This window comes from Pyrus communis, chromosome 12, assembly GCF_041283825.1.
Source record: "Pyrus communis isolate YQ-2024b chromosome 12, ASM4128382v1, whole genome shotgun sequence".
NCBI lineage: Eukaryota > Viridiplantae > Streptophyta > Magnoliopsida > Rosales > Rosaceae > Pyrus > Pyrus communis.
Window position 1 is genome coordinate 22187226 of NC_142576.1, and position 27734 is coordinate 22214959.

Below are 27734 nucleotides of genomic sequence, written 5' to 3' on the forward strand. Positions count from 1 at the left end.
AGACAGCCAAAAACACGCAAATGGGAATAAGTTGGAGGTTTGCCAAAAAGTTTCTCAAAGGGGGTTTTGAAATTTAAAACTGGAGTAGGCAATTGATTGATAATATGAACAGCAGTAAGAACACATTCCCCCCAAAATTTGGGAAGGAGATGAGCTTGAAACTTTAAAGCCCGTGTCGTCTCAAGAATATGGCGATGCTTGCGCCATTTTGTTAAGGCGTATAAACACAAGAATGTTGAAAAAGAACGCCGTTTGCCTTAAAAAAATTTTGCAAAGAAAGAAATTCTCCTCCATTGTCAGTACGAAATTGTTTGATAGTGAAATTAAATTGTGTGCGGACAAGGGAAAAAAAAATCTTGTAAAAGTTTTTGTGTCTCATTTTTATGACGCATCAAAAACACCCAAGTAAAACGGGTGAAATCGTCGACAACAGTAAGAAAATAATGAGCGCCACAAAATGAAGCATGTCTATAAGGTCCCTAGATATCACAATGGATAAGTTGAAAAGGTGCAGACATTGAAATTGAACTATTACCAAAGGGTAAATGATGTTGTTTTGCCAAAGGGCAGACATCACAAACTTGACTATAATTAAAAGGAAATTGTAACAATTGTTTTGACATAAAACTTAATCTATATAAGGAAACATGTCTTAAACGACGATGCCAGAGGTCGGTGGTAGTAAAGCTATGGTTGCATGTGGGCTGGTGTGAATGTTGGTGCTTGTTTGTGCGGGATTTTTCGGACACGAGTGACACCAAGTAATAAAGGCCATTGCGTTGCTTACCCAAACCAATCATCCGTTTCGTGGCAAATCCTGCAAAATACACCAAAAGGGAAAAAAGGTTACCGAACAATGCAATCCCTATGTAAGTTTGCTCACTGACATCAAATCAACTTTAAACTGGGGCACACAAAGCACATCATGTAATATAAAGGTAGAGTTCAGAGGCAAATCTCCAGTAGCAAAAATAGGTGCTGTTTCTCCACTAGGTAAAATAACCGATGGCAAGAAAGTATTCTTAGAACCATTGGTAATCTTATTGGGAGACGAAGTAATATGGTCCGTTGCACCGCTGTCGATGATCCAACGGTGAAACGGCAATTGAGACAAACCTGAACAAGTAGCAGCAACGTTCACTTGAGAAGTATGACCAACACCTCCTTTTGCATTCAAAAAGGCAAGAATTTGTTGTAACTGTGCATCAATAAGACCAACGGACTTCATCTCCTCTTTGGTTGGTTCTTGGGAAACATTATTAGCATATGGATTCATGCCATCTGCCTTGGGACGATGGTCACTACCACGAGTTTGATTTGGCTTGTGAAGCTTATGACCTGGTGGATACCCATGGAGTTGCCAACAAGTATCCTTAACATGACCAAGTTGATCACATTAAGAGCAATGTGGACGATTACGAGAATAACCTATTTGTCTATCTTTTTTGGTAGAAAAATCTTGTCGATCGCCCTTGGAGTGACTGTGATCAGGATGGCATGATCGAACGGCCATGGCAGCAGCTTTTGTCATTGCCTTGGTCGCACCAATATTGCGTTGTTTCTCCTCCTGAGAAACTAATGCATAGGCTTGACGAATTGATGGGAGTGGATTCATTAGAAGAATTTGTCCTCGGATTGCACCGTAAAACTCATTAAGACCCATAAAAAATTGCATGAGTTTGTTTTGATCATTATGTGCAGCGCAAGTGCATGTAGATGACTCAATATAAGAGGCCAATTCATCCCATAAGGCTTTCAACTTTGTATGATATGCAGCCACGAACAACTGCTCTTGAGTCAAATATCCAATCTCCCGTTGAAGTTGAAAGATGCGGGGAGCATTGCTTTGAGAGAATCATTCTTAGAGATCTTCCCATACCGCACAAGCCGTCATATAGTAAAGAACACTATCTCCAATCTCGCCTTCAAGAATGTTGACGATCCAGGCAACAACCATGTCGTTGCAACGCGACTAAGTCGGGTATTCACCAGAATCTGGTGAAGGAGCTTTGAGAGTTCCATCAACGAAACCCAATTTATTTTTGGCATTCAGAGAAACTGTCATGGCCCTGTGCCATGTCGCGTAATCACCCATGGAAGATGGTGGGGCTGTTCTTCGAAGTTTGCAGCACGAGAAAAATTAGGGTGCAGCAAAAAGAAATTGTAGCGGAGAAGAAAAAAAAACTAGGGTTTTAAACCAGAGAAGAAAAAAAAGCTAGGGTTTTAAACTTGCTCTGTATACCATGTGAAGAAAGAATATTACGAGAAAGAATTGTCTCGAATCAATAATTTCATTGATCTGAATAATACAATATATACAGGAGCATTCTCCTAATAAATCTCAAATCTAATAAGAAAAGGAATTACAAATTAAATACAAATCTTTTCCTAAACAATCTCGGAGAATCCTAGATTTGGTGAATATCTTTTCCAATATACCCAAGATAGGCCATAGCCCGTGAGAGAGAATATGTGAATACTTAATTTAAACACATATTTCTTACATATAAAGAGAAAAATTGATCACTTAAACTACAACTCTCTCATCTCTACTTATTTGTTTTGTTCTATTTATTTCAAATTATAAAACGAAATTGTATGCTCAAATCCAGGAGAAGAGATTTCTAAAAATTGATCACTTAAGCTACAAATCTCTCTTCTCTACTTATTTGTTTTGTTCTATTTATTTCAAATTACAAAACGATATTTTATGCTCAATACGAGGAGAAGAGATTTCTAAAAATTGATCACTTAAACTACAAATCTCTCGTCTCTACTTATTTGTTTTGTTCTATTTATTTCAAATTATAAAACGATATTTCACACTCAAAACTAAGATAAGAGATTTCTAGAATGAAATAATAATTATCTAGATTAGATAATCTAGATATTTCCTGGATTGTGCTCAAAGAGTGGAGTAATGATTAATTAATTGAAGGATGATGTGACTTTTGTTGGATGATTAATCATCTGTGCAATTTGTAGACGTAATATTGATCAATTTCGTGGAGGCAATTGGATACAAGTAATTAAGACAATAAAATGTTGGACGATAAAAGTGTATAATGTGAATGTGACAGAGATCATGCACTCCCAGTCCCTCATGAGTCGTCGCCCTAAACTTTAATAACAAACGAGTATCGTGCAAAGCTTCAATTGCGTTCGTGGCCTGCGTTTTGGATTTTAGGGATTTTCATTAGGATAATAAACTTGCTTTGCCAAATTTTTGGTCATGCAGATACAGTACGCGTGCGTATATAAATATATTAAAAAAGGCACATATTCGATAGTTCTTCTTATAAATAAATATTTTTTTTTCTACTTGAAATAGATAAGTTGATCGGAATAGTGTGTTTTTCTTCTATATCCAAGTACAAACTTTCTTCCTATATTTAGGTTAGGCTTAATTGTAGCACTGAAGTTTCTAAACTCTCATATTAATTTCTTTGGTCGGCTTGAACTTAAGAATATGTTGGACCATTGATCCTTTTCACTAACGTCGTCCTTTTTGTTTCCTGTTAAATTTAAAGGTCTATTAGAACTTCAAAAAATAATAAAAGAAGCTAAAAAATAAATGAATATTTATAAATTAACATCTAAAACTGAAAGTGACACACCTCGACCCTGAATGTCCACTTGGATTCCGAATCGAGCTATGCTGGCTGACTCCCGGAGGGTGACGAAACCATAAAGTGTAGTGATGTGGAAAATGTGAATAAATTTAAACCTAAAAGTGCCTAAGTATAAGAGTGCGCTGGTGAGCGGGAATGAACCCATATCACACGTGATATCAAAGCATAAATAAAGTACAATAGAATGGATTGAAAATTATACCATCAGAGGTAGTCTCCAATACCATATTTGCCAAGAATCCTCATCGATATGAAAGTCTAGTAGTTAAACCTGGAGGGGCGAAAAATAAAGGTGACTGGGCCTAAAAATAAAGTTTTATAAAAACCTTTTTGAAAGCGTTATAACCCCTCGCCGTAAAATAAGTATAGTTTCCAAAATATACATACTACGTATAGTATAAAAATACTTACCGTAGCCTACAAAATCAAAAAATTGCCAATATGACACAATAGTTCATATATAAATGCATGATGTCAGTAATCGTATATTTTCGCATAAGCAAACATATCAAACCAAGTGCTCATCGACACATGCTGACACATGAGTTCATGCAGAGTTATTCTAACATGAACATGATTGGGTGTAATAATTATATACACTCTAATGCTACAATCACGTGAAGACTGGCGCTATTCACGGTCATATATGAGTCGGAGTTGCCTATTGCAACTTGTATGACAGAAATGGCACCTACTTGGATCCAAGGCGAGCGTGCGGTGTAAATGTGAATATACACATGAAAGACTGGCCCTAGCCCTGGGCAAGCACTAACACCGGGTGTAACAATGTATAATGGGCAAACAACATAACTATAATCATGCCACAACCATTCAACAATTCTAGCCAATATTATACTATTCATGACATAAATATAATTAAGGCATCCCCTTATAGTAAGCTTACATGCACATCCCGTGGGATTATTTCATCATTTCCCAACAATAAGGCATTTCTTATGAACATGAATTTAATTATGGCAATCACATAGGAAATTCATTAATGAATGTATATATAGAAACTAACCAATATATATATATATCAAAAGAGAGACCCAATCACAGATCATGTCGTCAAGTCGAACCCACCTCGTAGCATCGAGAATCCTTGCGAAGCGTTTCACCTAGAAACGAAATCATTTGGGTAAATATAACGTACTAATGTAATTACGCGTTTTCGTACAAAGTACAACTAACAAATGAATTATCTTAAAACGGTCGAATTTTGGAAAATAGACGGCGGATTTGAAATCAAGAAGTCGAAATACACTAAAGAGGGTCCCCGGCAAATTTTGTAAAAAGTCAACGAAACAGTCAACGATTAACCCTAAAAGTAATCGAGACGTCCCAAGTCCGTTTTTGTCATCCATTTAGTGAAATTATAAAGTTTTAATGTAGTTGACCTGACAACCCGTCCCTAATTTTACGACTTTATAAATTTTATAAGAGTGAATTAACAAAAATGTCCTTAGAGGCGAGATCGTTGACTTTCATTGACCATCTTTTCGTGACGTGTATAAGCTACTGTTTTAGTGACCTAACAATACGAACGTGTAGGCGCAAGCAAGATCGAATTTAAAGCTACAACTAAGATTTTACGGAACTACGAAACTCGAAGGTGTTTTGTGAAATTTAAATTTTAGGTATTTTAATATTTTAATACTTTCTGAGTGGATATTTTGAATATTGTATAATTTTTCTGGTTCGTGGGACCCATACCCACACAAGCTTTCCACCCATTTTGCACCACATGTCCCTTCTCTCTCTCCGAATCTCATCACTCGAACTATCCCCTTCTCTCATCCCTTCCCGTTCTCACACTCTCTCTAACTCTCCCTCTCTCCGTCGAACTCGTCCCGTGAGATTGAAACCACCGGCGCCGAGGTTAGCGACCAACTAACCCCACCAACTCTCCCTCTTCTATTCATCTCAAACCTCGAGGCCCTCTATCTTCTCCCTACGTTTACTGCACATATGAAATCGAACCATCAACCATCGGCGCCAATGAGATGTCACAAATTTTGGGTGAAGGTGAGTCGGAAAAATACATTGGGATGAATATCTCTAATTGCTTAGTGTAAATCTAAGTGTGATAAGTGATTTTGGGTAGGTTTTTGTGACATAAATAATTCAGGAAAACTATTTCCCAATTTCCGGTGGACCCGTATCTTGCAGGCCTTTTGCCAGCCATTTTCCGTCCACAATTGAGAACCAAAATGGTATCATTCGAATCCCTACCATCCTATCTTCATTTTGGTTCAATTTTGGAACGAAATAGGTTCATTCCCGCTCACAACGCACTCTTATTTTTAGGCACTTTTAGGTATAAATTTATTCACATATCCCACCACACTACACTTTATGGCTTTGTCACCTTCCAGGTGTCGGCCAACACAGCCCGATTCGTAATCCAACTGGACATTCCGAGTCGGGGTGTGTCAGAAAGAAAAAAATTGAAATCTGAACTATAAAAATAAAAAATGAAAATGGTTGGATTAGTAAGTTGGAAATATTAGGCAATGCGATTTCAAATTTGGTATGTGATTTCGGAAAGAAAAAAAAAATCTCCTCTCTTTGATGCAAAGTTGATTTGAAACCTTGTGTCAAACTATTGCAAATAAATAAGATCAAATTTTCTGAATCCAAAACGCGAGTGGTATCTCTACGGCCTCAATCATTTACTGATACGTGTTTAAAACTTTAATTTTTCTTAACTTTGTTGTCATACATTTAATATGTGTCAAATAATGATTAGGACCACAGAGAGAATACACCTATGTACAGAAGATTTGATTTCCTAATAAATAGCTCAGTTTTTTGCGGTAGACTTCAAGTGTTTGTATAATGTCTGTAACAATGTAACTAACTATAGAAAACTGTGCAGGATAGTCAGGGAGTATGATTATCTCCCTTCCAAATTCTCTCACTGCCCTCCTGTCCTCTCATACTTTATTTTTGTCTTTCTCTCTTTATAAATATGTCAACACAAGATGTTAACGTAGCTTATTTGTGACCGTTCAAATAGGAGGGAACAAAAGAAAAAGAAAAGAGAGATTTTGAGGGGAGAGAATCCTATCCCGATATTCAGACTCTAGTTCTTGACTACCCTTATGAGCAGCTACTCCTCCGAATAATTGTATTTGAACCACAATTGGAGCATTTTTGCTCACCATTATAAATTATGATGTATAAACCTAATCATCTATTACGTGTCCTTTATCTTAATCTTGGTTAATTTTTTTTCAAAAATTATAATTATGATGGTGAGCAAAAATGCTCCCACCACAATTTCTAGGAAATTGCTAGTAATTGTCTAGGAAAAAAAGTAAGAAGAAAAATGAAATAGCTATGGTTGGTTCGTGACACAGTGCTAGTCACATCAGGACAGGTACCCTAAACGTGATGAGGGTGTCATCCCGTTCCCACTCACATAAACCGCGGAAATTACACGTCATTGGATTAAGTACGCAGAATGGAGTTTGCTTTGTTTATTTCATTAATCCATAAATAAACGTGATTAGCCGAACTCCCTAAAATATATATATTCAAAAAATAAAAAATAAATTGATTAACAAATAAACTAATAGTCTTAATGCCAAAAGGAATGAGTCGCGACGGCACATTATAGACCTGGCAAACGGGTCGTGTATGTCGTGTTCGTGTCGTTTTCGTGTAACACCTGTTATCTTAACGGGTCGTGTCGTGTCACACCCGTTATCTTAACGGGTCCTTAACAGGTCGTGTCACTTTACCCAACGGGTAAAGTGACCCAACCCGTTATGACCCGTTAAGAAAAAAATATATTTTTTTTAAAATTTGCACATACCACACATTGCGACATAAATATTACTTGAAAACATTAAAACATTTCTCGTTCAAGTACTATATCTACACTCGAAAATGAAAGCCTAATAAAAAAAATAATACATACACTACTAATCTATTACAAATATTAAATGTGCAAGGATAAAGAGTTTTTGTTTTTAAGATTGACTAACACTTAGAGTTTATTTATACTTTTATTAAGTATAACATAAGATTTTGTGGTATCCACTTGTGTAAATATTTTAAATTGAAGATCGAATTCATTCATTGTATTCATATAGGGTCAAGGAGTGTAGTTATAAAAAATCATCAAAATCGGAGTTAAAATAACCGTTAAATCGTGATTTTTCGTTTATAACCGTTGAAAAGCTTTGTCCCGTTACTTGATCTCTGAATGTTTTTTTTTTGTGATTTTTTGCTGATGTGATCTCCAAGCATATACAAACAATTTTGACGGTTTGGATCGTTGAAATTAGTTTTGGAGAATTCGTAAAATGATAGATTGACTAACGCTTAGAGTTTATTTATACTTTTATTAAGTATAACATAAGATTTTGTGGTATCCACTTGTGTAAATATTTTAAATTGAAGATCGAATTCATTCATTGTATTCATATAAGGTCAAGGAGTGTAGTTATAAAAAATCATCAAAATCGGAGTTAAAATAACCGTTAAATCGTGATTTTTCGTTTATAACCGTTGAAAAGCTTTGTCCCGTTACTTGATCTCTGAATGTTTTTTTTTTGTGATTTTTTGCTGATGTGATCTCCAAGCATATACAAACAATTTTGACGGTTTGGATCGTTGAAATTAGTTTTGGAGAATTCGTAAAACGATAGATTGACTAACGCTTAGAGTTTATTTATACTTTTATTAAGTATAACATAAGATTTTGTGTTATCCACTTGTGTAAATATTTTAAATTGAAGATCTAATTCATTCATTGTATTCATATAGGGTCAAGGAGTGTAGTTATAAAAAATCATCAAAATCGGAGTTAAAATAACCGTTAAATCGTGATTTTTCGTTTATAACCGTTGAAAAGCTTTGTCCTGTTACTTGATCTCTGAATGTTTTTTTTTTGTGATTTTTTGCTGATGTGATCTCCAAGCATATACAAACAATTTTGACGGTTTGGATCGTTGAAATTAGTTTTGGAGAATTCGTAAAACGATAGATTGACTAACGCTTAGAGTTTATTTATACTTTTATTAAGTATAACATAAGATTTTGTGGTATCCACTTGTGTAAATATTTTAAATTGAATATCGAATTCATTCATTGTATTCATATAGGGTCAAGGAGTGTAGTTATAAAAAATCATCAAAATCGGAGTTAAAATAACCGTTAAATCGTGATTTTTCATTTATAACCGTTGAAAAGCTTTGTCCCGTTTACTTGATCTCTGAATGTTTTTTTTTTTGTGATTTTTTGCTGATGTGATCTCCAAGCATATACAAACAATTTTGACGGTTTGGATCGTTGAAATTAGTTTTGGAGAATTCGTAAAACGATAGATTGACTAACACTTAGAGTTTATTTATACTTAGATTCACCACTTCTATTAATTTTCATTTTTCCCTCTCTTTTTTGTTTCCTTTTCAACTTTTTCTTATCATTTTCACTTTTCCCTCCAACATCTTTCCCTAATTGAATTCCCTCACTTTTTTGTTTTATTTTCAACTTTTCTTAACATTTTCATTTTCCCTCCATTTTTTTTTTCAAAAAGGGCGGCAAGTTGGCAAATGGCAATGGCAAGAAATTGATTATTGAAATATGAGAATGGAAACAAATCACATATGAGTCCTGACGCATCAAATTTCAATGGATGCAAAATCATGCAAATATGCAATGCATGATCATGCATATTAAATTATTAATTAATAATTATTATAGTTTTTATAAAATTTAATATATATATATATAATTAGTATAGATAGACTTAATATTTTGGGGGTATAATTATTATAGTATATATAATTATTATAATTATTATAAATTTTATAGTTAATTTAATATATATATATATTTATTATAATTTTTAGGGGTATAAAATTGTAAAATTAATGTATATAATTATTACAGTATTTTTTGAGGGTTATAAAATTATAAAAATAATATTCTGCTTATCGTGTATCGTGTTTACCCACGTGTATACCCGACCCAACCCGTTATCTTAACAGGTGCTTATCGGGTTACCCGATAAGACCCGATTCGTTATCGTGTCGACCCAAACACCTGTTAATTTCGTGTCGTGTCGTGTCGGGTTATCGGGTCGTGTCAGAAATTGCCAGGTCTAGGCACATAGCAAGCATAACTCTGTTTTTGTACTGGATTGGTTTTAGGAGATCAATCAAATCATACCAACAAGGCACACACATTACGTCAGATGTTTGACATAAAGGCAGATTGTAAGCCCTTCTATTTCCCGTGTTCTTCTGTTTGTATGATCACAGTTAAGTCACGTCGATATTTTATATTACTATTCTTTTTTGTCTTATTATCTCTATAAAAAAACAATATAAAATGTTAACGTGACTTATCCGTAACTACACAAAACAGGAAGGCACAAGAAGTGGGAAGCCTTGACATATATTAAATAAATAAAATTACGATAAATCACTCATATATAAAATTACGTACGCATTCAATTAAGAAGTTGATCGAACAATAATTTGACAACAAAACATTTAGCAGGATTTTTTAAGCACATCTTAAAAGTTTAGTGGGCTAAATATTTGACATAGTTAGAGTAATATATCAAGTTTATGAGTTAATTATATTAATATTATATTCAAATTTTCTCATCAATTATAAAATTATAATTTATGAACTTAATATATTAATATCACATTCACTCATTTCACCATAACCGAAAGGCCTCAAATTGGTTCTTTGCAAAAACAAAGACACAAATCCAACTTCACAAAATTTGTCACTTGTATTTGATGGAATTAGATCCTCTACAGATCCTCTTATTGGGGATTCCGGTATCAATTAATAACAACCGTTCATCAAAGATCGTTAAACTATAATTTTTTTTTTTTATAAATTTTTCATACAAAACGAATTTACTTTGCTTTTGAGAATCTTTAATAAATAGTTGATATTAATTGATTATCTGGATCCTTAATGAAGATATCAGGAGAGAATCTAATTCTGTATTTGATTGCTATTTGACTCTCTCTCTCTCTCATATCGAGCTGCCTCACCCTTCTTGTTTATCTTTCTATTCTTTCGGTTACTCTTCTATTATTTTAAGTTCTGCCTTTCGGTTGCTCTTCTTAACCATTTGTGAACTTAAATAAATCCCCCCACTAATCCACTTCACACCCTCCTCCTCTTCCTCCAAATAACACCACCCATCTCTCTCTCTCTCTTCCAACACATTGTTTGCCATTTTTGTAACACCCAAGAAAAAACCAAGAAACCCCTTCCCTTCTTCCCCCCCAACAATCAAATAAAGCGAGAAACCCCTCCAAGAAAAGCCCCATAACCCTACGAAAATACCCAAAAACCTCCACAACAACTTCCACCCGACCGCAATACTCGTTTCCCAAACTCCTCCACCTCCATCCGTTTTTTGGCCTCCTGATACCACCCATACAGCTCCCCACACACATATCTTTGCCGTCTCACTCCTCCCCGCACGGCCACCCCATTTCCCACAACCTCCCCCTCCTATGGAGTCGCCGCTCGTATTATTCTTATTACTCAATCTTTGAACCTTTTGCATGCGACAAGGGTCGCCGGTGATCCTCGAGCAAGGAATTTTATTTCTCCTTATCAGATTTCTTCTTCTTCCTTGTCTGAGGATCCAAGACCCTTGCTTTTTTTTTTTTCCGGCAAAACTAAACACCAAAAAATTACTCCTTTTCTTCCCATTTCTCCTGAGAATTTGATTCTGCAATATTCTTGAGATTCCCGCATCGGAAATCGAAATTAAATTCTGGGTTTTGCCAGAAATCGTTCACTCTGAAAAACCCAGATAAGAATTTTCTCCATTTTCCGTTTTCTATTTTCCCAATTTTTTTTTAAATTTGAATTATGTCAGCATCGATAACCTCATCGCGGCAGCTATTTCTCCGGCAGACTTCGTCCCCGCGCCGGCAACCGCTGCTCCGGACCCAAGTCTCAACCAGCAGCGCCCGATTTGCTGAAGTCGCAGGCGGCACAGCTGCCGATTGCGCCGCCGTGTGCTGCTGCTGCCCGTGCGGCCTCGCCAACCTCCTTGTCCTCGTGATCTATAAGGTCCCGGCGGGGCTCTGCCGCCGCGTTCTGAAGAAGAGGCGCCGCCAGAGGCTCATCAAGAAGGGGCTGCAACATCGCAAGTGCAGTTGCGGGTTCGCCGGCTCGGAGCTCCAGTTTCACACGGTGGGTTTGGAGTGCGTGGCGGGGATCACCGACATGTCGCAGAAGGTTTCCGACGACGAGTCGTATGATGAGGATGTGATGCAGCTCGAGAAGGAGATGTGGGACCGGTTTTACAGTACCGGGTTTTGGCGAAGCCCATCCCAGAGGGAACCGCCTAAGGTTCTCACTGGTAAATAATTAAATCAAAATATTTAACGACCAGTCAAATGACCAGAATACCCCCCAAAATAAAATTTACAGAGATTATTTGGGTTTCATCTGTCTCTTGATTGGTTGGCTGCCGGGTGGTGCATTATGTCTACTTGGTTTTGGGTTTGCCAAAGTTGAGGGGCTTTCTTTTTATTCTTCTAATTTAATTTAACTTACTGTGGTTAAATCTATGTGTATATGGGGATGTGGAAAATGCGCTCTTCTGCTGTGTAACCGGTAATTTAACCGTCCGATGATTTATCGGTCATTTGATGTGAGAGATAGAGAGGATGTAAATTGCTGAATTGGGTTTTTCAGGGTGATGGAAATTTGTATATTGTAATTGTTTGATCGTCATGTGTTTGACTTTGGGGGTTAAATGTGGATCTTGCGCACATTTATAAAATATAAAAAAAAAAAAAAAAAAAAAAAAAGAATGTTGAAGGTTTCAAAGATTAATGGAATTAATACATTGCCGGCGTATATTTGCTTTATTTTTTATTGGTTTATATAATTTTTAACATATCTTCTAGATTATATTCAAATTGTCTCAGCAAAGAAAACAAAAAAGACCATGTGGGATCTCCAAAATTGGTCTTTGGGATGGTTCTAGATAATTATTTGGAACCATATTTTGGTTTTTGGGATGGTTCTAGACAATTCTTTGGAACCATGTTTTGAGGTTAAGACTGCGTTTTTGGCTGACTTTTTCTGTGGGGGTTACGGGGGAAGGTGATACTTTGAGGGAGAAGCGTCCGTGTTCTTTCTAGAAGGGAAATTAGGCCATAGTGGCTAAATAATGTAACTGTTCAAGGAATGTTCGTATTCGTATTCGTATGTTTTACTAACACAAGTGATGTTTGCAATTTGAACTTGAATGGTTAAGAATAGTACATATGTTGTAGCTAATGTGATACGCTCACAACTCTGTGGAGAGATTCAAATAATATTTGTATTCATATGTTAAGATAGGAGAATGACATAAAGGCAGAAGCAAAAAGTATAAATATGACCATTGTTAAATGAGCTAACAATTTATACAATGTTCATGGTCATAAATATCTTAACTGAGATTATATAAAGGCGAGGGTCAGTGGTGAAGCCACATATGGGTAAGGAGGTGCACCCGCATCTTTGGTCGACGGAAATCAGGCCTAAGAACGAGAATGTAGGTATTGTGAATCCGGAAGTGCTATTGGAATTCTTCTTGATGTACCGTGAGTAGCAAGAGGATAATGTCCAGAAGATGAGCAAAAGATTGGTTTGTTTTCACAAGATTACTACTGTCTTTGTTGAATAATTTGAGTTTGAAGAAATAACTCAAGTACTTTAGGATTCACACGTGCATTGGCTGTTCTTTTTTTTTGTCACACAATTTGTCAATTTCTGACTTCACTATTGCTTTCACCCTTTTACATTTCACCTCTCTCTCACCTTCCGACAATTCATGACTTCGTCACTGGCGAGAATAGAAAGTACAAATTGTTTGGAAGATTTACTTATGGATTAATAGTTTTTTCTCAAAAGAAGATAGAAACACAAAATCCATTTGATTGCTTGTTTTTTTTAAAAAAAAAAAGAAAAGAAAAAAAGAAGAAGAGGAAGGTGAAGGATCAACCCCGAGGTTGGGAGCATTTGATTGCTTGTGTGTAAAGGGTTTCAAGGTGAAGTTTTATTTTGTCCTCCTATCATGGTAGGCAATGATAGTAACTCTTAAAATGCTCATTTGGGAGTGGCATAGAGTTGGATGTTGAAAATAAAAACATGGGGAACTTGGTAGGGCCATGTGTATGTGGCTCTACTCTTGGTCTCGATATGCTGCTAGATATTCCTTCTTTTCCATAGATCTTGTTTTAAGATCTTGTTTATCCATTTTTTCTTTGCTTTGTTCAAATCCTATGTTGCTTCACCTTTTGACACAATTTTCTTTGCACACCTTGGTCAAATTCACACTCACACAAAAATAAAGGAAATATCTCAGGCTATGTTGAGGTGAGAGATTTTTAGGTCCTAAATAATTTGGTCAAGTCCGAAAAAATAGATGAGATATTGAAAATGCAGCATCAAAAAATATGTGAGAGAGGTTAGCAATATCTCGTCTTTACGCTCGTACAATGCATTCTAATAATTCTTTGACATTTTGTAATCAATCTCTGACTAACTTGACATCAATCCTTTGGAGGTTGAAACTTCCTCACACCAAACATAACCTCACAGTCACAACACGCTCCCTCTTTAACTTTTTCTTTAATAACGGATTTGAGACGTCTTCAACCGTTAAAAGTAAAAAACTTTCTGAGTGAACTTGAAAAATTATATTTTGGTCTGAATGTAACATTAGTGGGGCATGAGCTAAGCCTAGATGTTTGAAACCTTAATGTCAAAATGCATTTAAAATTCTCTAACCATTATCCTACGGCAATAATTTTTGCTAAGAAGCATGTTTATACAATCAATTCGATCCCCCGATTGGATAGGAGGCAAACGCCCTACGAAAATATCACTTAGATTTAAGAAAGATTTTGTATCAGCTCACACCAACAAGAAAATGTCATTTCAACAAGAAAAATAACGTTAGAGTTCTGACGTCCACAATCTCTAACGCACGTACACAGATTTTTTTTTTTTTTTAACCAACAGTACTAGGGGGAGGGTTGGGCTTAGCCTAACAGTGGCTAATAGTAATGTGGTTCAAATTCGTCTTTGATGATAATCGAATCTAAAACTTTTCACTTACAAATGAAGAGAAATACTACTGAAAATGACACTCAAATTATTAAAACTCAACCGGAATCAAAAAAGAAGGTATTATGCATGACAAATATTTTTAATCACTTGAAATATATATTGTTTCTGAAGATGCATTAAATTAGTATAATTTTGGATGGTAAAATTTACAACAAACAAATTAATCAATAATAGCAGAGTCATCATCACCTTTTGAGCGGAATGTCGGTGAGAAGTGTAAGCGGTGAATTTTATGGTGAGAGGCATCAGCTTTCGGTCAAAACTGCAGTCATACACTGTCATAGCGACTCGTGAGTTCATGTCAGAATTGCAGGCGTGGGCGTGTAAACTGTCCCTTTTGTCTCTGTCCCACAAAAGAAGGGCACCCTACAAAAGAAGGGTATCCTAATTTACTGATGTGAGAAAGTAAAACAAATTCGAGAAAGAGGTTTGACTAGTTTTACGGACTCTTTTGGTTCACACGAGATTAAGGGTGGGCACGGTGCGGTTCGGTGCGGTTCCATCCCTAAATTGGAACCGGAACCGAAATATATTAACGGTTCGATTCGGTGCGGTTCCACTTAAATTTATGACTAGAACATTACGGTTCGGTCTACACCGGTTCCGATTCGATTCTTGCCGGTTTACGGTTCCTAATAATAAATTATTTGAACACCAAATCATTATGCATTCAAATACATCTTTTAAAACTGATTACATAAAGTTGCATACAACACATATTTTTTAATGCAAATGTCTTTGGTAGTGGCACCAAGTCAACAAAAAGAGACAACTAAAATACATATGCACTGGTCAATCAGTCAACAAACAAAAAAATGATGAAACAAATTGCAATTTTTCAAACTTCAGAGAGCAAGCAAGAAGCAGCAGCTCCTGTACACAATTTTTCAACCTATTATACCATGACATGTGTGTGTGTATATAATTTATTTATTTATTATTAATAAAACGGTTCGGTTCGGTTCGGCCGGTTCTTGGTCATTCGAAACCGGAACCGGAACCGGTTTGAACGGTTCGGTTCGGTTTTTCACTCAAAGTTGACTTTTCCGGTCAACACGGTTTTTTTCGGTTTTTTTTCTTACGGTTCGATGCGGTTTTGCGGTTTGACGGTTTTTATGCCCACCCCTACACGAGATTATATAATCTGGAGATGCTTTTGGTCTTGGGTGAAATTAAGTAGTGATAATCATACATGCAGGAAACTTTATTAGTGGATAATAGAGAGGATTAGGGCCACTTGCGTCGTAGGACATCTATGTCCTTGTTCTTTATCCTACTAGAATATTCCAAGTCCAATTTGAAGTTTCGAAGATTTCAGGTGACATGGGACCATATAAAACTTTGCATTCCTGGAGAAATTTTGAGATTGATTTCACGTGTTATAATATTGATGAACATATGATGTTTCGATGTGTATTAATATACAAGCAATAATGCAAAGAAGAAAATCAAATTCAAAACTTCGGTTGTAAAAGGTGAATGTTGTAACTAAGTGAGCTACAAGCTCTTCTTTGATTTAATAAACTAAAATATTACTCGCTTTCATGGATGGTGTTCAAAATACACAAAATAAAAGTGGGAAGCTAGGAATAATTTTTTTTTTTAATCCAAATTCAACCCAACCATAATGAAGAAAGTAAAGGTTTTATCACAAAATCAATTGGTAATATGAAAAATAGCTCAACTGCTTATAAGCATATGTAAGATCTGTTCTTTTCTTGACGTAAAATTCACTCTCAAACACATATATAGGAGGGTTTTTGAGGGTGCACTTCATATTGGTAGAGATCTTGTATTCATCATGGTCAATGAATGGAAATTGTGCGAAGTTTTATTCAATTTTTTCAAACCAAACTTTACCACTTTTAAAAGTTTTAAAATCAATTCTAAAATGATATCTTTCATTTTCTTTCGTTTTCTACACACCAGATTCCAAAATTATTTCAAAGATCCTAATGGACCAAAAAAAGAAGAACTTGTCCCAGCTTTGGCCTTTTTCTCATCACTCAATAGTCATGAGTTGTGACCCCCATAAAAACAGTAACACTTTATAATTAAGAAGACCAAAAATATTATGTTTTAGTCCTTCAATCTGTGTGAGCTGTTGGAACCCTTTAATTTATGTTCTTCAAAAGCAAGGGCTTAACTATAACCTATATTTTCCAGCCATTGTATCGATAAGGTGGAGGGAAAGTTTTCATAAAATACTGTGTAGCTTATTCAAACAATGTTGTGCTTATGAATGAACCATTCATATTGTAAATTATAAAGATTATATCTACAAAGAATCAATTAAAACTAAGATCATTTAGTCAATCAATTGTAGAAAATAGATAGACGGCTTATAATGGTTTTATCAAATCCTTCATATGTTTTTAGGCAGTTCAATGACTAAACGATCTTAGTTTTAATTGAATTTTTGGTAGAGATGATTTTCCGAAGAGATTTATAAGGAAGCAATCATAAGTACAAAGTTTTTTAATAGGCCACTAAGTATTTTGGGAAGAGCCAAGTCTTTCTCATCAATATATGTTAACAACTCCAACAGCTTGTTCATCCAAAAACACATTTTTTTCCAATACGAGCGATATTTTTATTATAAACTAGTCTAAAGAGAGGGGGAGAGTTTGAACCCCCCAATGTTATTCTTGTAAACACCCTCATTAGTCAATGACTATCCGATCCAACAAAATTCACTATTCAGTATCTAGTTTTTGAAAGAGATATATTTTACGTATAAATCTAAGTGACAACAATTGTCGAATAAAAATCCACTCTCATAAGACAGATGTATGGTGTAAATATCATTTGCCCCCATCTATCCCATTATTTGGTCATACGCTAGGTAGGAAAAGAATGGTCGAGCTGCCATAACCATAAGCAAACTCATTAAATTTGGTAGGGTTTCTGATAGAGACTTCGTTCCCTTGACTGTATTTAAGTACATATGGCTTTTGTATTATTATTGGTGGCTAATAAGTAGAGGCTACACAGTTATCCGTGGCAAAAGATGATTAGCAGCCAATAAGGGCCACGGAGATTGATTATTCTTGTTCTTGATCAACAAAATGTCTGGGTCCTCTTTGAAGGGCCTAGCTGCCGAGGAAAGACTAGAACTAGTCTGCAGGGTGACTCGAAAGTGGCAAGCATAAGTGTACTTCGAAACGATGCAAGATGCTCAAACTATGAAGCTGCACATGAGGCTGTTTTTTCTTCTGGCCAACCCCATTATTTTGTTTTTTTTTAGTTATTTATATTTTTATGTTTTTAGGGTACCACATCAATTTTTTGGTTTGTGTTTGTAATTACGGATGATACAATTATCAACATTATAAATAAGGGAAATATAATAAAGTCGCACTATGGTTTAGTGATGATTTTATTCAAGTAGGAAAAAGTTTCAAATTTGACTCATATGGATGAAGACTATTTATAATTGACATATTATGTTATTTACACTAAATCCTCCTTGAACAAAAATATTGTTATATAAAAGTATTTAAAAAAAAATGTTTACGATATTAACAATATATTAATAATATTTATATTAATTATAAATTGGTCAATCAAGTGATGTGGTACAATAATGCACTCAAAGTATACAAAATTACAAAATTTGTCGCTACACCTAACACCCCTCCTTTATCATATTTTGAAATAGATCAATACAGATTCATACACTGCATTACAATTTATGTTATGCAAACCATTAAATTCAAAGTTAGTGTTTAAGTTGCTATTTTCTTATAGTTAAATTAGTCAAATCTAATATTCAAATGTTACAAGTGACTAATCTTACTATAATAAAACATGAGAAATGCTAAGGAGACTCTCAAAGTGGGAGTCTTCATGGATTCTCCGCCACCTCATATTTTTTGCACAATGTTTTATAATATTGGCATGAGAATTGTGCCAAAAAATGAGATATCAAGTAGTCCCACTTTTGAGAGAGTCTCCCTAGCATTTTTCATTAAACATAAATGGCAATACTAAAGAAAGTTGAGATCCCACCATAAAACTAATTGACAATATGAAAACTTGTTCAACTACTTATAAGTACATGCAAGGTCCTTTCTCCTATTAATGTGTCATTCTCAACACGCTGCCTCACGTGTGGCGAATTTTCAAGCCTAAGATATAGAAAAGATAAATTGGGTGACTTGGAGTACGTGTAGCCATTGACTTCACACCCGGGACAACCTGCTCTAATACCATGAGGAAGTTGAGGTTCAATCATAAAAATCAATCGAAAAATGAGTAGTAATCCAACTACTTATAAGTACATACAATATCTCTCCTCCCATCAACGTTAAATTTATTCTCAACAAATGCAGAGTTTGTATATGCAGTGCAATGTAGTGTTTGATTTGAGCTTCAAGGATTTGAGGCTTCTTCCTTCTCCCATGCATATAAGCAGTGGTGGTTGCCGTCCTCCTAAAGGAAAAGGAACAAAGAAATGGCCTTATTAAGCGAGGTTGCATAGGTGATGGTCATTATATCTTTTCGAATACGAAAGGAGGAAAAATAATTTTCTAATTATATGGGCCCGAAATTCATATGACATTTCCTTATTGACATAAACTTAATTAATAAAATATACAATTGATTAGGTCTGAAACAATTTATATAGAAACGAATCATCTCTAGATTTCTTCTTCCTAATTCACGAAATTCGGAGATCCGAACCATTGAAATTTGATCCAACGGCTAAAGTTATTACAACTTTTAAAGTGGGCCCCTATTTGTAGCCGATTAGATCAAATTTCAATAATCTGGATTCCCGGACTTGGTGGATTAGAAGGAAGGGATTCGGAGAGGATCCCTTTCCAATTTATATGACTAATTAGTAAATATTTAATTATTTTTTTACTAAATAACTTTGTATTTTAATCGTACAGCTATAGGTTAAAATGAAAGTATAATAAGAAAAGTTTGAAATTTGATTTCAAAATTCTTTTTAATTAGAATTGAAAAGCTTGTTTTCGATGTGGTCCGTTATGAAAATTACCCCTATCAATAGCAATTAACTGAAAACTATGCAATGGTTCGGTAGCTATCAGCAAAAATTTCTCAAGATGTTCTGTTGTCGGATGCTAAATACTAGAAGTCCATCACGAGTCTCAGTGTTCGGTAGCAAGCAGCCAAAAATACTGCATATGTTTAAGTATCTAGCAACAAAAAAAAAAGACCTCAACATTTCATCTTCATTAAAAAATGTTCAATAGTAAGCACTATTGTTGCCGTAAGCCATCACGATTTATAATGCTCGCGAGATCTTTTGCGTCGTCGTTGTTCATGATGGAGATTTTATTTGTGTGGGAAGAAATTCAGGGTCTAATAACTAGCTACTATTTAGACAAAGGACAAATTCGAGCTTATGACGACTTCTAAATTGAGAAGAAAATTATCAATAAACTAATAACTAGCTTACGTTTGCTGAAAAACTTTGAATTTCTTCGGTTAAATACCACTAATGAGTTGGTATATATGATTACATACCGTACGAATCTTGTATTGGATAAATTATATTATCCTATATGTCAATTGTCCATCAAATAAAAACGAACGAACATAATAGGATGAATAAGTTAACATCTTCCAGGTATTAATATAAAAGGGAAACAAATCCAACTACCAAATTATTAATCACAAAAACACAAAATGTACAAAATAAAAACAAATCACTAGGGTGTGGGCCTAATATTTGAGAAAAATAAGAGTGACTACACCCAAGTTTTGTCTCTAAACATTCATCAAGTTTATTAAAATAAATAAATAAAATTCTCATACCTATATATAAAATTACCACAAAAGATTGTGTGATTTCTTAACAAAACAATTATTTTCTTTGGATAAACATAGGGTTTTGAAACACATAACGTGGCAACCAAACGAGTGATGAACTTCACAACTGTTGAACTTTACTTACCATGCTTATTTAACGTTAGCAATTGTTCTTCATATTGCGTCTGACTATAGTGAAAATTTTGCTTCAAGAAATAAAAGAACCATGCAATCACATATTGAACAAAGACATATGCCATCAACGGAAATTACAAAATTAAAAGAAAGTCTTCATAATTAATACAAGAAAAATGAGTAAAAAAAATTGAAAAATGGGCGTCCATAGAAAAATAAATTCATAAAAAAGTAAAGGAAGTGAATTCTTCGAAGTTTTGTAAATTATTTTAGATGTTCCAAAAACCATCTTAGAGTAAATTAAGCGTTCAAAACAATAAGGATACTTAAAAACGAAACTTGGATGTATACAGAATCATTAAAAAAAAAAATTGAGCTGAATACTTTTCTAAACGACCCCATAAAGATAAAGATCCAATGGCCGGCGTCGAATCTTGAGGCCTTCCCTGCCCATTGTGATACGTCGTGGTTTGTGGGGGTGGGTTCTGCATTCCAACGCGCATAAAAGACAAGACAAATAAAGCAAGAAATACCCAAAAAGTGGGGAGTGGGCAAGGAACATAAAAGAAAAAGTTGTATATTTAGAAAATAAATGATGTTCCTAATCTTAATATTTTAACATATAATTAGGTGAAATGAATATGTTTGTTGAAACATATATTATATTCATGGTTGTTTACCTGAAAAATACAGCAATATAAAACCTGAATTTTCCCAAACAAAATCAAAACAACCAGGAACCAGCAACTGCACACCCAAAATTTGAAGGTAAAAAAGGTGGAAATAAACACCATTAATTTCAATTTATTTTTATTTCCTTCTGTTTTTTCACCATTGATCAATCAATTGTGCACCGCTGAATTGTAGGGTGGTTCATTTCGTTTGGCTGCCGGCTTGCTGGCTATGAACCTCTAGTGGGGTTTTCTGGTTGGGAAATTCAGAGCTCGATCTGCTGCAATTTCGTGGCTGTTCTTCTCTGAATTTCTTTACTACCATCTCTAATCCCCTTAATGGAGGTAAACCCATCAATTTTTATTTGGAATTTGATTGAAGTTTTAATCTTTTTTGTTCTTAGGATTGAAATTTTGATGTTTTGTTCAATTATGTTGTTGCTTTGATTTGGTTATTCAGAGTATTATTTTATCTGGGTTTCATATAATCTAATATGTATGTGTATTTGAACGAAATTATGGATGGAATCATGGAATGGATGGATTATTGATGATATGTGTGTGTGTCTGTTAAACAAAATGTTATCCTGTTTGAAGAAGTTTTTTTATTTTTTATTTTTTATTTTTTTTATATATATGAAGCTATGCTTTTGTATTCGAGCGATGTTCTAATCTTTTTTTTTTTATATATGAAGCTATGCTTTTGTATTTGAGCGATGTTCTAATCTAATAAAAACTACGGGGAGGGGAATTTGAACTTGGGTCCAGGGGATTTGATTATTAAGTTTATTGTTTCCTCTTGGTTTCATATATGTGCGTATGTATTTGTATATTCGAATAAGCAAATAGATGGAATGGATGGAATGGATGGATGAATGATGATATGTGTGTATGTTAAAACAAAATGTCATCCTGTGTAAAGGAGTTTTTACGTGAACTATTTTGTTTTTTATTCAAGCGATCTCTAAACCACAGGGAGGGAGATTTGAGCTTGTGTAAAGGGGATTATGAACAATGATTTTCCCAAATTTATTCATGGTTTGATATGAAATTAGCTATAGGTAGTTTCTCTGCTGGTGGGCAGAAAGGTAAATGGATGTTTTATTATAGTTGTGGAGGGTACTTCTGCCAAACTACCATGGGGATATATGTTAGATACTGTTGAATTTTGAAATATCTAGAGGCAAGTTGTAAGGTTTCTCTTCACTTATGGAAAAATATCGGCACAGTACATCCCAGAGCGTTTGTTAATCTCTGATACAACTATGAAAGATATAGTTTTTCACTTTGAGTTCTGCATGCTAAACATTTCGAGATCCTTTAAAATATATATAAAATTTTACCTAAGTCAGTCAACTTCTTTAAGCAAGAAGAGATTTTCTATATCCAAATTTCCAAACAGAATAATGGAGTGGTCTTGATTTTTAGTGTTGATGATACAGCGTGTGAATTTATCCATCACAGGTTTTCGATTTTATGAATGTCTAGTTTTCACAAATAGAAAAAGGGAACTAGAGGAAGGTCGGAATGGTTACAGTAGTAAACTAAGAAACAATTTTCCCAAAAATTAACAGTGGATGGGGTCCCAGATAAAGCTAAATCGGATAAGACCTAAGATATTCGTATCGCCAGCATCAGTTGATAGTTTGAGGTTCCCTGAGCTGGTTTTTTGTAATTTTGGCTACTCATGAGAATTTTTTAACTTAGCCTGCAGCTGCAAATGTGTTACTTGTTTTACTTCAAAAATATTTAGGACTGAGATCGGTTAACTCTTTGAGAATAGATGCTCATTCCGTTTGGGATTTAATTATGCTACTTTTCACAAACCATGTACTCTACTGATCATTGTTGAAATTGGTTTTGTGTGTTAAAGATTCCAGATAAAATGGAGGCAGAGGCTGAAAGTCATATGATATCAGCTGCTGCATTTGTGGAAGGGGGAATACAAGAGGCTTATGGCGAGGCCTGCAGCATATGCCTTGAGGAGTTTTGTGATGGTGATCCTTCAGTGGTAATATATCAAGAAGTGTATCCTTCTTTTTGTTTTCTCCTTGCACATGAGAATCTTATGTCTTCATGCGTTGATCTTATATAGATGTACCGTTCATTCCATTCTGTGTCTCGCTTTGCAGGTTACTTGTTGCAAGCATGAGTTTCACCTCCACTGCATCCTTGAGTGGTACAAAGCATATTAGTTTCAATTAGGGCTCTTATTAAAATCAATTATCGTACTTTTTATTAATTAATTTGTATTGATCTTTCATTTACACTTATTTTAACTTTTCAGCGAGTCTAGTTTTGACCTCCATGTGAGGCCAGTTTTTTGCACCAAGCAGTACAAATTTTTTTAGGGCACTGCACCACCATGGGCAGCATTCATGGACACCACCATCTTTACTTAGCGAGGATTAAGATTAGGAATATGGAAGGAGCAAGAGATGCGACACTGGGAATAATGGGGGTGGAAGGGTTGATTAATACTCTTTAAATTGTGGTTGGGGTGAAGATATATGAATTGGCTGTGGCGATAGCGCCGTTCTTTATTATATGGGTTTCGGTGACTTGGCTGATATGTTTTCCTTCAATGCATGGTTCCATTTCCCAGCAAATGTAAATTTAAAGTTTAAACTATGACTTCATGAAGATGTTAATATTTTGGATTTTGTCTGCTAATGAGATATCCACTTAGTTTCTTACTTTGGTTTAAGACAATGTTTGGGTTTCAAGTTTTATCTTGCACGAAGATTCTCCATGCACATACAGACACGTTTACAAGCATACTTAGATCATCAATAACTATTGATTGGGAATGGATTACCAGCATAATGTTGTTGGGGGAAGGTAGAAACTCTCAGAATCTAACAATATTATACATTCATATAGGTGCCAGCGAAGCTCTCAATGTCCCATGTGTTGGCAACCCATTAGCTTGAAGGATCCTTGCAGGTTCGTTTTTTGTCATTTTTTATTTTGACATGTTATATTTATTGACCTGGAGTTAACTGAAATGCATACGAATATTGGCAGCCAAGAATTACTGGAGGGAGTAGAAAGGGAGAGAAGATTTAGGGAGACAGCAAGAAATGCACCCATATTTCATCATCCCACCCTTGGCGATTTTCAATTTCAGCATGTCCGTCATCTTCTTTCTTTGGTTTTTGTTGTTGGAATAACATTTGATACGTAGGATTGACTTGGCTTGGACTAATTATAGGGATTGGATTGGATTGGTTTGGCTTGCCTTGGGTTGGGTTGGTTCTGTTTAGGCCCCTCATGTTAAATGATCTAAAATAAACCCACATAGAGGAGGTATAATCCCAACTTATCCAGTTCTTAATTAACCCAATGTTTGGCCCAAGTTAGAATTTGTGTTAAATAGCCCAATCCAGTCCTAGTCTGGTCAATCAAACGCCCCCTAAAAGTATAAACTTTAAGATTGTTTCATCATGGTTTTTAATGTGTTGATATAATTTATTGACAAAAAAATGTGTTTATGCAATGGAATGCAGTTACCTGTGGGTACTACCAATGCTGAACTTGAAGAGCGCATAATTCAGCACTTGGCTGCTGCTGCTTCTATGGGAAGGGCCCACCACCATGGTAGAAGGGAAGGCCATAGGAGCCGATCATCTGCTCGTGGTCATCCACACATCTCAGTACCTTCTACTCATTCTAGGTCATCTCCTCTTGGTCCTGTTCATGCCCCCGGAGGAGACAGTGAACCAGCTGAAATAACTGTAGCAAGTCCATCTACCCCACTTACATCAGATGGAGACGAAACATCACGAATGAGCACACAATATCCTTCTGTTCAGACAGATGGAATTGCTTCCTTGCCATCTGGGTCTTCACGCATGCATAGAAATCGTCAAGGAAATTCCTCTAGCAATTTGTAATAATCATTTTCTTATGTTGCATTTATGTTATTGTCTAGATCAGTATACTGTATGCACTTCTATGCAAGGCATTTGTATGACCATTTAGTATCTTTTTGTAGGAGCTCTACTAGCCATGCCTCCTCGTTGAATCAGGACAGAGCAGGACCATCAGAACTTCACTCTCTTTCAGAGTCTCTGAAATCTAAGTTTAATTCTATGTCAATGAGGTATGATATAAAGTAACCACCCTTCCATTTTGGACATCACCTTAGTAGTTTAATGCTTTTGTGTGTATACAGTCGGTTTGCTCTTTTACCATCCTCATTTGTTTTTGTACGAGTACCTAGGTACAAGGAATCGTTTTCGAGGAGTACACGAGGATTGAAGGAGAGGCTGTTCTCTCGTAGCACTTCCATGTCGGAACTCAGTTCTGAAGTCCGTAGAGAGGTTAATGCTGGAATTGCCACCGTATCTCGAATGATGGAGCGCCTTGAGACAAGAGATAATAGTACGGACAACCAGTCTTCTGGAGTGAATCAGACTGCAGATGGTTCTGCTGCAGAGCAGAACAACCAGAACCGTGCAGAGATTCGTGGAGAAAACCCTTTGAGTGACAACAATATGCCTGGTACTACATGTGCCACAGGTTCTGCTTCACATTGATCTGCTATTCATTGTTTAAGCAATGCATCTATCCTCAGCATTTCATAATTAAGGTGAGTAATAATGTTGGTTTGAGTTTTATTATTCTGGTATCGAAGTTTCATCACCAATGCCACCTTATTTACTACTTGTTTCCATCACTATTGGTACTTCTTAGGCACACTGTATGTAGTGAGAATGTACAATTTTGATTTGAATTCTGTGCTTGCATGCAATATTTGTTTGTGTGTGCAGTGCCGTAAGCCCTTCACCTGACCAGTGTAAAAGGGATTTTGTAACCCAAAATCAATTTCACCAAAAGCTCTTTCAGTCCTTTTAGAAGCACTTCCAAACGAGTCCTTACTCTTAATCACGTGTTCATGCCTGATTTAACTGTATGCCGTCTAGCTGGCTGCTTTATCAATTAGGTTGACAGTTATTTCCGCTGCCATTTGTTCAACCATGTTTTTTATTTCTTTTTCGCGTGAGTGAGAAATGAAGAAATCTGTGATCAAATGAAAGACCTTAATTCAACTAATTCGCTTGAAGTTTTACAAAGTTACAAATCTGCTTGCTTAATGTATATATGTACACCTATCATGTTGATCCAAGTTATCTGAGTTTAGTATGGCTTTAAGGTTGTTACCCTTTTCTCCAGACATGGGATGCTGAGGATGAGATGCTTTGCACTTCAGGCTGGAGTTAAGGAATTTGGGTATTTGGAAACTAGCTCGATTGCGGTCTGAATTCGAATAAAGAAGAGAAGGTCTCGACAGAAGAGCATCGATCTGGACAGATATATTATAAACGGGTATTATCTGTGTATATATTTTTATATAATACCCAACATATAGTGCTTTAATTATGTCTGGATGGTCTATATTGGCACTGAATTAGTTTGGATGCTAAGGAGGAATGTTATGGAAGCCTTTCCGATATGCTGTGTTACACATTATTCGTTTGAATTGAGCACTGAAATTTTCGTTAACACCCTTATGAGGACCGGTTCTTTTTTCTTTAGACATTTTAGGATGGAAATTAGTGGAAAGTAAAGTCTACCCACCCTTTAGTTAAGATGCCAAAATTCTTTCTAGGTTGTTCTTTCGAATTGTGATTTGTCGTTCCTTCTGTTATTTTGTCTAATACAGGGACAACTTGAGGAGCGGGATGTCGTTTTGAGGGATGTGAGATAGCTAGCTGGATTTCCGGCTTTGCATGCTGATGGACTTGCCGTCTCACATCCCACAAAACCGGATCCGCTCCTCAAGACGTTTGTTATAATAGAAATGTATATGTATATATTTAAATTTCACCATTACCATTTTCTTACTAACGTCTCATGTTTGACCCCTTCACGTATTGGTCTTAAGAAGGTGGTCTGAGCTACAACATAGCCCATATTTAAATAATGCTTCTATTCTTCTTGCTTTCTTTCATTTAGTCTCGTTGCAAAATCGTCACTTAACTTCTTGAAACTCGCATTCTGTTTCACTTCGTGAAAGGAGTTTAAACTCTCATTCTGTTTCACTTTTCCATGTATAAAATGTCTGTCCAGATGGATGCTCTTCCGTCGGCGTGTTGTGTCTGTCCAGATGGATGCTCTTCTGTCTCACTTTTGTGTTTTTTTTTTTTTTTTATAGTTTTAGTTGGCTAGACATGTTGCACGTTGTTATTGAATATGTGGGTTCCATCAGCATGTGTGAGGTGGGGGAGGGTTGCGGGTGCGAAATTGTTGACGGTCTCCCTGCATGTAACCCGACCGTATGAATCTTAGACGAGTGGACGAAAACAAGGTAAAGTGAGACGGATTGTGAGTTTCAGGAGCTAAAGTGACGATTTTTTATGTTTATGAGGCCATA

The 27734-nt window shown here is 35.6% G+C and overlaps 2 protein-coding genes across 4 annotated transcripts; both read left to right on the plus strand.

Moving 5' to 3' along the window:
• Positions 1 to 10652: 10652 nt before the first annotated feature.
• Positions 10653 to 12511, plus strand: LOC137745766 (uncharacterized). The gene has a single exon (XM_068485774.2). The coding sequence runs from the start codon at positions 11502 to 11504 to the stop codon at positions 12003 to 12005; it is 504 nt and encodes a 167-aa protein (XP_068341875.1). The 5' UTR covers positions 10653 to 11501; the 3' UTR covers positions 12006 to 12511.
• Positions 12512 to 21215: 8704 nt separating this feature from the next.
• LOC137745132 (E3 ubiquitin-protein ligase RHF2A) lies at positions 21216 to 26863 on the plus strand. Of its 3 annotated transcripts, none has more exons than XM_088681175.1 (10): positions 21216 to 21452; positions 21552 to 21700; positions 23229 to 23366; positions 23488 to 23534; positions 24239 to 24301; positions 24383 to 24488; positions 24865 to 25247; positions 25353 to 25460; positions 25581 to 25949; positions 26514 to 26863. In XM_088681175.1, the coding sequence occupies exons 2-9, from the start codon at positions 21695 to 21697 to the stop codon at positions 25894 to 25896; spliced, it is 1167 nt and encodes a 388-aa protein (XP_088537301.1). In that variant the 5' UTR covers positions 21216 to 21452; positions 21552 to 21694; the 3' UTR covers positions 25897 to 25949; positions 26514 to 26863. The 3 variants fall into 3 exon arrangements, with proteins under 3 accessions (XP_088537301.1, XP_068341121.2, XP_068341122.2); XM_068485020.2 differs by having other exon boundaries at positions 26534 to 26863; XM_068485021.2 differs by having other exon boundaries at positions 21330 to 21461; positions 26534 to 26863.
• Positions 26864 to 27734: the final 871 nt, after the last annotated feature.

Excerpts from the sequence above, each read along its gene's own strand:
- LOC137745766 (XM_068485774.2), top strand. The coding sequence starts at position 11,502 with ATGTCAGCATCGATAACCTCATCGCGGCAGCTATTTCTCCGGCAGACT.
- LOC137745132 (XM_088681175.1), top strand. Across the intron at positions 24,302-24,382 it reads AGCTTGAAGGATCCTTGCAG|CCAAGAATTACTGGAGGGAG; the intron begins GTTCGTTTTTTG and ends GAATATTGGCAG. Across the intron at positions 24,489-24,864 it reads GCGATTTTCAATTTCAGCAT|TTACCTGTGGGTACTACCAA; the intron begins GTCCGTCATCTT and ends AATGGAATGCAG.